Here is a 10,147-nt window from a genome sequence, read left to right as displayed (position 1 = left end):
TGCCCCTGGAGCCGGCCCGGGGTGGCCGCTCCCTGCCTCCCTGCCCAGGGCCGGCCTAGCCCCGCTCGTTGTCCTTCTCCGCCCGCCCCACGCCCCTGCTCTGGACAGCCCCACTCCTCAGTTTCCCCCCGGCACCCCTCGAGCCCCTCGGCCCGGCCCTGTGTGTGGCGGAGCGGCCGCCCCCAGCATCCCAGGGGAGTCAGAGTTCCCTTTGGCTGGCACCCACAGGAGGGTTTGCCGGGGCACAGCTGAGGTGTTTGTGGGGACGAGGCCAAGCAGGACACGCGGGTTTTTACGTGCGGGTGGGTGAGAGCGCGGGCACCGAGGGCGCCTCATCCCACGGGCCCCCAGCGCCCAGGAGACCTCCAACACGACGTCAGCGTCCTCTGGGCCAGCAGACTCCCTCCTGCGATGACCTTCACCTGCAGGGCACCAGGCAGAATTTAGTAGCACAAGACCGTGGCCTTTCCTCTTTATTTACTCTCATGTGTCCTGCTTTAACTTCCTGCATTGATTTTGCCTCTGTTGTTTCTTCCTCGGTGAGAAAGGAGAGCCAAGCAGCCCCAGCCCAGGGCTGCGGGAGGGAGGCTGCGTCCTCCCCCTTCTGCGTGTTGGATCAGCATTGCCGTGTACGACTAACAGACCCGTCCTTTAGGTCAGGGAACATGAAATGGAAAAAGCTTGTATAAAATACAAAACTCTTCAACACATTTTAAAAAACCCCGAACAATTACATGATGAGGGCTTTTTATATAAAAAAGAGGGGGAATTTGAGCACTCCAGAGTTAAGGCCAGCAGGTGTTTATAAAGGCTAGAAGAAAGATTTAACACTGTATGAGCGTGATGACTGCTACCAAATCCTGCTTCCAACGTTCCACTCATGATTAAAGCTTTTCGGGGAGATGTAGGAGCTGCCTGAGGACTCTCCCTGGCAGCCCCAGGCTGTGGAGTTTTGCTTCTCCACGCAGCTGCAGGCTCCCTGGTCCAAGCCAGCCTGTAGCTTCGGGGTGCAAACAGCGATGCAGCTGCTCTATCCGACTCCTCCACGGATGTGCCAGCAAGGCTTTAACTCAGGTACAAACACTGCACCATCTGAAAACTTCTTTGCTGGGCTTGTCTCTGCCAACAGATCCCTCTACTGAGAGTCGTCTGATCGGCTGCAGCTCAGGGAATTTGTTGAAGAGCCACCAAACTGCTGTTATTACTAACCATCTCGTAAATAGATGCAGTGTTTAGTTTTTGAGTAGAGTAAAACAAAAGCGTAAGAAATAATGTAGTGAAATAATAACATAAATATCCTCTGCAGATGGGAAAATGGTCACTTACTTAGTTTCTCATTAACAGGGAATTTTTTCCCCCAAAGAAAGCATCTAGACAATCCACAAACTCTATTCCAGGAGCAGACTTTTTCAGTGGAGACCCAAGAAAACCCTCCCCGTCACCGGCTCTTCATCCTGCAGGCAGGTCCGAGAGCCTCCCGCAGTGAGCAGCCCTGCTGGGGCTCCAGCTCTCGGCACGGCCGGCTGAAGCGCTTGGCCCAGATTGCAGAGGCCAGCAAAGCGTCGTGCCCTGGCACAGCGGGACCGCAAACCCAGCCCAGCAGCCACCTCGCTGGCAAAGGCACGTCCTACCTGTCACCTGCTGGGATGCAGCAGACACGCAGAGGGTGAGCCAGGCGCTGAGCAGCATCGGGGCCATCGCTGCCCACCGGGGATGGTGCCGCGGGGGAAGCGAGGGCGGCTCGCTGGGGCGGCTTTCCTTGCTGCTGCTGGCCCCAGCAACCGCAGCTGGAACAGATCCGTCCTTCTGTGTTTCTGGTTGCAGTCCTGGGAAGGGCTTGCAGTTCAGCTTGCTGACCCCAAAGGATATTTTCCATCATAGTTTGGAAACTTGGACAACTTTGCTGTGAATTTTTGGCAGAATTATTTAAGCTTCTTTCCCAAAGACTGATTTCCCTTTGCAGTTTGTATAGGGAGCTCCAAGTTGCAACAAGCCTCCATACACCTGATAGCCTCAGAAGAAGGGAGGACCTCCTGGTCCTTTCCACCTCTGTCCCATCTGCTTGACAATTCTGCTCAGCTCCTTGGGTTCCTTTTCAGTTTTTCTTATTCCTGAGTTTGAAAATCTGTAAACAATCCCAGAATGTCACAAACAGATAAGGCCCACAGTCTGTGCGGATTCGTGGAAGGGCAGTATCAGCCAAAATATACAAGCAGGCAGAAGAAATGACACTTGCTCAGTTCTGTATCAAACCTCCCGGAGGGAGTACTCAATGTACTGACTGAGCAAACAGCAAGGATCGGAGCCAGACATCCTCCTCTTCTGTGACAGGGCTCCTGTCTGAAGCATGGTCTGCCATAAATGTTTTGAATCACGCGGATGAAACTTCACCTGATGCCCTTCACAGCAGGTGTCTGTTCTCCACACATCTTTGCACTGTTACAAGTGCCCATCCCCTGTTTGAGCTGCTCAGTGTTTCTGCTCTCTATCCACAGTACGGTCCTGGGTTCTCCCACAGGCTCTAGGATGCCAGGGCTATACAAATATGCAATCATACGTATAAATAAGTAATAATATCACCTCCCTCATGTTAAAGAGGGAAAGAAATCTACCTAGGAAAGTGAGGCAGCGGACTGAGAGGCCTACCTTTCTCAGCAAAGCTGTAGGGTGTCCGTTTGTAGTGGCTACTGCCATCAGACAGTTTACCGAGAGCAGGGATGGTGCTACTGTCCGTAAGCCGTCGGCGTGCAGAGCAGCGTGTTCGCTAGAACTTCCAGGGTCTGTAGATATACCTGGCAATGTGTGGACCTGCACCAGCTGTGAAGAAAAGCAGCACGAGGCACAAGCCCCAGATTCGTCGTGGGAGGAGGGGCCCTCGATACCCTGAGCCTTTCGTAACCCTAGTTCGGATCAAAACAAGACCCGTATTTCCGTCACAGCCTTGTCTATCTTCAAGTCAGGCCACACTTCTCTCAGTTTTCATTATTTCTGCTGCTTGCACTTTAGCTGCATCCCTTTATTCTGGAGTGAGATCACAGAATCATAGAACGTTAGGGGTTGGAAGGGACCGTTGTTAAGCTGTGAGTTGCATGCTACTCAGGAGGCAGGTGCTGGTGACCCACCTGTGCAGGGAGCCTGGCGTGCCCTCTGCTTTGTGCCAGCGGCCCCGGGGGACCCTCAGTGTGCCCATGGCTCTGTCTGGCAGACCCTGCGCTTCGTGGGCTATCACGCAGCCTCCCTTTAGCATGCAGCTCGTGACACAGGGAGGAGTCTGGGATTTTGGCCAACATCTGCAAAGGCTGTGTATGATTTTGTCAACAGGGACATTTCCTAGGAACAGCTTGCAGCTGAAGAGCCTAGAGAAGGATCCCCGTGTTGGAAAGGCCAGGGGGCTCTGAGACTGTGCTTAGATGTCTGGGCAATGAGCACCAGCAGTAGATGCTGCCTGGAGCCGGGCGGATTTTGCAGAATTACCTCACTGTCCTGCACAGAAAGGCAACTGCAGAGCGATAAACACACACCGCAGTTGTTTGTAAAGCAGTGGTAGCTCTGTGGTGCACAGAAACAAGCCTGGATTTCTCCCAGCTGCACGCCGTCGCTGTGTGTGTGACTGCAATGTTGGTGGGTGCACCTGCTCCTCCTGGAGGGGTCTGGTTCTTGCCAGGTATTCGCAGCTGAAGTGGACAACCCTGCGCCTCTGCCCTCCCGCCGTCACACCGGCTGTCACGGGAGCAGTTTCAGAATAGGACATCAAGTTTCTGCAGAGGCACCTTGAGTGGTTTTGTCGTTTCCGCCATGACCTCCTGAAGGAAGGTCGGAAATGGGAACGAGATGTGAGGGACCAAAGATGGCAGGAGCTGTCTGGATGGTGATCACGGGGCAGAGTGTGGATAATACAGCACCAGAAGAGCCTTCTGGAGAGGGAGGGTTCTCTGCGATGGGACTGCAGGGCGACAGGCAGCGTCTTCATGAAAGGGAAATTCTGCTTAGAGAATGGGAGAAATCTCTTGCTTTGAACATCCTGCCCAGAACTTGGGTGTCCACAGTCCCCAGCCTAGGTCTGTCAGGCAGGTGCTCAGGGGAGGAAGATGAGGAGAAGGCTGAGGAGAGGGAGGAAGGAAGAAGGACATACATGACTCTCAGTGTCACTAGAGTCACTAGAGGGGAAGAAGGAAGAAAACCCTGAGGGAAGTAGGAGTGAAGCACTGACTGGAACCAGACAGGACCTCCACTGGTACACTGGTATTTTCCAGGTATGGTGTTGCTGGTCCTTATGCAAATGCTTTCCTGCTCTTGTTTTTTCAGTTTGTGAACAGCATGCACTGCTTGAAGGAGTAGTGGGCTGTGTGGCAGCAACAGGGATGGCCCTGACCCACTGCATCTGCTACACAGGACACCCTGCTCAGACCTCACACAACTTGCAGAAGATGTCACGGGATGCAGGGCATTGTCCCTCAGAGGCCCATAAGCTCTGTTCTGCAGGAGAGCAAGGCCCAGCTGAAATCTCCATCTGGATTTTGGCTGGAGGTCAGTTCTAAAGACCTGCACAGGTCATGTACTGTGGTGCAGGTGGATACCCTGCAATAGCCACATTCTCAGTGAGGAGAGCCTGCTCCCCAGCTGTAGGGAGAAATGCCAGAGCTCTGAAAAACACCAGCAAAACCTACTCAGCTGGGGAAGCTCTACATGGTGACTGTGAGTCATCACCTAACATTTATTTGTCTCCTGGTACCAGAAAATCTCTCTTCTGTAAGCTACATATGACTTAGATCTCATCCAACATCCTCCCACAGTTGGGAAATCCAGGCCAGCCAAACAGGCTTCGTGGGGACTGGCAGTGTGGACCAGACAGGGACAAAAGGTCTGGGAGACAGCTTTGTTGGTGACCAAGCTGACCACAGCCTTGCCCAGCATGAAGCAAGTACCCAGCAGGCACAAGGGACCGGAGCAAGCAGGCTCCATGGGCAAGAACGGCCCCTGGAGCAGCGGAGGAGGTGGGGGTCCAGCACCGGTTACCTTGTGAGGCTCTTTTGTAACCCCTTGTGCCCCAGGCTGATTCGTCCAGGTCTGGAGCTGGCACTCTTCATAACCTCGCAGGCTTCTCTAAGGAGAATCTGGGTCCGTCGGCAAGTCAAGACCCGCTGGAGCCAAGGCCATGGGGCCGGCTACTTTTCCAGCGTGTGTGTTCTTCAGCAAACCTCGCCCGCTGCCTCGCTTTGCCAGGGCATTGCGTCTAACATGCCTTGATGTTATGTCAGCCAGAGGCTCCCTCTTGCACAAACACGATGCTCAAATGGCAGGTTTCCTTCTGTTTCTGCTACCATCAGTCTTCGGACTTATTGTCCTGGGAAATACGTATCTTTTATGATACATAGAGCTTGAGCCTTGGCACAATGCCTCAAGCAACCTGGGATGGGGGAGGGAGAGCATTGTGGGGGCAAATGTGCTCTAGGAAGGATTTTCACGGTAACAGAAGTGCTGCCAGGAACTTTTCTGTCTTGTGCAATAGGCATCAGCATGCAAAAAGAGCTGCTGCCACAGAAAACAGAACCAGCTGTGGAGTATGTTGTAGGAAGGACTAAAAGTGCATTTTCTGTTTAACCAGCTAAATTCATGGCAGACTCAAAGTGGGGCTAAGAATTGCATAAACCCCCAAACTTCTGCTGAGTTATATTCCCTTCTCTTTCCTTTTCCATAAAGAGATGTAACTTTTAAGGTAAGTGATAAATGCTACTAACTTTGGCTAGAGAACACTGTTCTGAGTCACATCCTAAACACCACCAGCCACGGCAACTTGAAACAAATTAAAAAAAAAAATAAATTTAAGAAACCCATGCTTACAAGGCTTCGGTGGAAGTAAACATGAAACCCAATTCTTACCATACAGTTCAGCTTTTTATTCTCAAAAACAGATTACAGTCTAGTTACAGTACTTCATAGAATCATATAGTGGTTGTCCCTTTCTTTTGCTTAATTGAATTTATTCTTGTCCTATCTCTTCCTTCATCCCATACTCTTAACCTCCCCCAAACCCCTTCCTTAATTAGCGCTTTCACAGTATAAAAGCTTAAGCAGTGCTTTAGGGAATCTCTACAAACAGCCCGTGAATTATTTTATCAAATCTCTTGCACGGTAGTTTTCAGTTCTTCATGAGGTCAGTCAGCTTTCTGACGCGGAGCTGCATGAGGCATTTTCTGGACTAAGCACAAGGGACATCATTAACCGATGACTGCTGTGATGAAATCCCATTCAAACAGGTGGTGGGTGGGCCAAAACTACGGGGTTTTTTTAAACAGCATTTTTGGAGAGCTGAATTTTCCACAAGAGCAGATAGTGATAATGCTATTGCATTTTACATTATCTCAGAATAACTGGAACAGTGACAAAAAGGCTCTTGCCTGTGGGACAAGTGAAGGGAGATATTTCTGGCTGCGGGAAAAAGCACAATCTGAGGATGCCGGGGAGAGTAAAGACTGCTTGATGGTAAAGAAAGAGTCAGCAGGAGGGAGCAGCATGTGAGAGGTTACCTGCAACTCCTTCTCCCGCCAGAACAGGCATTAACCTAACTCCTAAGTAAATGACACAGAGATTTCCACAATTGTTTTTGTCTGGATCCAGGTACATCTTGTGTTGTCCTAATAACAACTGTATTTACAAAAGCTCTGCCTGTTTACTGTATTATTAGGGTCTTCCCAACAGTTATCTCAGAGCCGAGATACCGCGGTGCCACCGCTGCTCCAGCACTACCTCCTCCGAGCGCTCGGGGTATGGTTTGTGCCTGCAGCCACGGGGAAGGCCAGGACTCCACTCAATTTGCAAACCAACAAGACAAACCCAGTGTCTTACGACCCAAAGCAGCAGATAAACATCTACCACTTGGATTACCAGGACTGTAAATTAGCATCCCTCACCTCCTGCTTTTCATCTAGTTTGAAAACAACATTGTTCGTGTGACTGCAACAGGCAAGACTCTCATACCAATTTTTATTATTATAAATACTGTTAGAACAGAAAGGTTAGCACTGCGCATCCACTCCGTTCTGCTGCTATTTTGCATCTTCTTTCTTGGCTCCTGCTTCTATTTTCAGGGGTTCTGGAGCTGCACGATAGGCTGGAAACGCCTCCCAAGGACTATTCAGATCAAACTTGCGAAATTCCTGAGATAGCTCCACGGGTTCCGCCACGACCCGTTTCACTTCGTCATCATACCGCACCTAGAACAACGCAAAGGACACTTTCATACAGTCCCCGTAGCATCTCTGCTATCAGGTGGACACAGCAGTGACCCAGAGCCACCTCTGCTTACAGGCAGCCCCACTTCTTACAGCACGGACAAGCCACAGGCCTCTGGCACAGCTTCAGTTCTCCCTGTTACACAAAAGCCCTCCAGGTGCCACCAAGACCTCCAGACTTTCGAGAAAAACCCTCCTCTTTGCCACCATGTACCTCAGGTGTCCTGCCTTATTGAATGCCCAGCCTACAGTCCACACAAGGGCCACATGGACTAACACATTTACTGTGTCAGATGACAGAGGAACTTCCCCCGAGTCACTGAAATGAGGTGGCCTGTCCACCCGGCAGAGCTGGGGACTACTCTTGTGAATCTTTGCAATATGCCAGTTTGTTTTAGTTGTGCTTCTTAGTACAACACTCAGAACAAGGGACAAAAAGACAAGCGGGGTGAAACGCAGGTGAGCACCAGACACTTCTGACTTAATCCTCCTGCTTAATCCTCGCTGTGCCAGTCCAGATCTCCAAACCAAAGCTCAGGAGATGCTGCCTGGTCTTCACTTGCAGGATTTGCTCCTATTTCTATTTTTCTCGGTATACAGCACATGAAATTTGCTAAATGTCTCTGGCCTTAGGCTGTCTTATTACAGATGAGACTTTGTGATGACTTCGAATTTCCATGCAGGAGATCTATACACCTCCTCTGGAATACAGGCAAGAATCTGATACCAACTTTTATTATTATAAATACTGTTAGAACAGAAAGGTTAGCACTGCGCATCCACTCTGTTCTGGTGCTATTCTGCATCTTCTTTCTTGTCTTTTCAACAAAGGATTGTAAAGCAGTCACTTCTCTGTACTGAAACTCAGGTAAGAGCGTTGGAGAGATCTGATGACTTTAGACATGAGCATATGTCCTACCTCCACGTAACCAGAGAGCGGAAAGTCCTTTCGGAAGGGATGGCCCTCAAACCCATAGTCCGTGAGGATTCGCCTTAGATCGGGGTGGTTGGCAAAGAAAACACCAAACATGTCCCAAACCTAAATGGAAGGGAGCCAGGTAAGCTGAATTAGATTGGAAAAAAACCACAATCCCAAAACCTTCACATATTACATCCAAAAAATTTCAGTTACATGCCTGGCTTTGTGCCGTGCCAGCTAAACTGACACAGAAGCGCATTCAAAAGCGCATTAAACACCCTTTTATCCCCCACTCTGAAAAGGCAGCCGGGGAAACGCATTCCTCTTTCTTCCGCAGAGCGCTGGGAATCGGTTTGATCAGGAAAACACAGCCCAATCCACAGAGGCCTTGCTCCCAAGTAAGCTGGCACTCACCTCTCTCTCATACCAGTTTGCTGCCTTGTGCACAGACACCGCTGAATCGACAGGGGTCAGCTCGTCGGTGTACGTCTTCACACGGATCCGACTGTTGAACCGCAGAGACAGGAGATTGTACACAATCTGCAGCAGAGTAAAAGCCAGCATTGGTCTCGTACGGCATTGCTGGATCTCTCTGCAGTACAGTACCGGCTAAACAAAGGCCCACAAAGGCTATTTCAAATATTCCTAATCAGCGGAAACCCATCCAGCACTTCAGAGCTGGGCACTAAAAGACATTATTGCAACTGAGGTTCTAGTACCTTATCACTTTAGTCCTTAGAAGCACAAGAAAAATTATGCAAGATTTAGAAAACATGACTCATGAAGAAGACCTGAATACAATCAACAGATCAAAACGAAACCCAGCATTTGAGAGTGAGTTTTCTTTTTCTTTTCACTGCCAGAAAGAAAAAAACATGGTCAGAGCTGCAGCAGAACCCACAGCCATCAACTCCCGTGAGACTCCCCAAGCGTTGCACCCGTGAGCAGCTCTTACCTCGAAGCGGTATTGCCGAGACGGGACATCAACAGCAGTCAGGTCAGCCAAGGATTTGAACTGTGCGTTAGTGTGATCTCGAAGGAAGGTCAGAACTGGAATGATCCCATCGGGATGGATCAACAGTTCCAGCTCATTGAAACAGGTCACCTGACAAAAACAGTGGAAGGGGCATGAGCACAAACACCAGCAGGACTGAATCCAGCAGAACGCCCACACGTAGAGACCATCTGGCGCAGCGGACACGTAGTGACATCAGCTAAAGGGGCTTAGGAAGAGGGTTAACTTGCACGTAACTGACAATCTTTCTTCCCCAGAATAACCTCTTGAAACAGTTCACAAACAAGCTGTGTGTCCACTGGGCCCCGTCCCCCCTACAGGAACAGTTTCTCGAGCAGCACCCACCTGCGCTTGCTGGATATACTTAGGCAGAATCTCAGCCACGTACTCCCCAAAGGCACATAGCTGCTTCTGTTCTACTTCATTTTTTGGTCTGACGGTAGCTGAAGAGAAAAATAAAGTTCCCAAGATTACAGCAGGGAATACAGAAAGCAAAGAAGCAACACACACCTGACTTAAAAATCCCCTGAACCAGTCTGGCTGTGTCTCAGCAGCAGCTTCACATTCGGGTAACCTGCGAAGTATCTTTACGGTAAAACCAAAGCTAAACACAACGTGTACGTACAGAGGGACGTACAGGGCACTGAAACAGAGACCAGACCACAGCAACTCACGTGGGATGGGCTACACAGAGCAGGGAACGAGGGACTTTGCTAAGGAAATTTGTGTCAGGTTTTTCTGCAGGAAAGACAGTTCAACAAAGAAGGTGGAATAAAGTGAGGCAGAGACGACAGAACAGCGTGAGCCCGGATACTTCTCGGGACGTGCGGCCCGCGTCAATAACGGATCCGTTCGTCTGGAGGGAACTGCCCCGGGGTGGCTCGCCGTGCCGGTCCCTGCGCCACCCCTCGGCACCGCAGCGCCCTGGGCCCCTTTCGGCCGCTGCTGGTGCCATCACAAACTGCCCTCGAGGTTCAGGCC

At 50.6% G+C, this 10,147-nt stretch overlaps 1 protein-coding gene across 1 annotated transcript; it reads right to left on the bottom strand.

Moving 5' to 3' along the window:
* Positions 1 to 6,970: 6,970 nt before the first annotated feature.
* Positions 6,971 to 9,609, bottom strand: NDUFS3 (NADH dehydrogenase (ubiquinone) Fe-S protein 3, 30kDa (NADH-coenzyme Q reductase); the record flags this gene model as incomplete). The annotated part of the gene is made up of 5 exons (XM_009879339.1): positions 6,971 to 7,214; positions 8,152 to 8,271; positions 8,566 to 8,691; positions 9,107 to 9,256; positions 9,512 to 9,609. Coding segments are annotated over 5 exons (662 nt in total), but the record flags the coding sequence as incomplete, so codon positions are not given.
* Between the last annotated feature and the right edge of the window lie 538 nt (positions 9,610 to 10,147).

The sequence above is a fragment of the Apaloderma vittatum genome, unplaced genomic scaffold, assembly GCF_000703405.1.
Source record: "Apaloderma vittatum isolate BGI_N311 unplaced genomic scaffold, ASM70340v1 scaffold12472, whole genome shotgun sequence".
Taxonomy (NCBI): domain Eukaryota; kingdom Metazoa; phylum Chordata; class Aves; order Trogoniformes; family Trogonidae; genus Apaloderma; species Apaloderma vittatum.
Note: the sequence above shows the minus strand (reverse complement) of the source record. Positions and strands in the feature narration are given on the sequence as shown.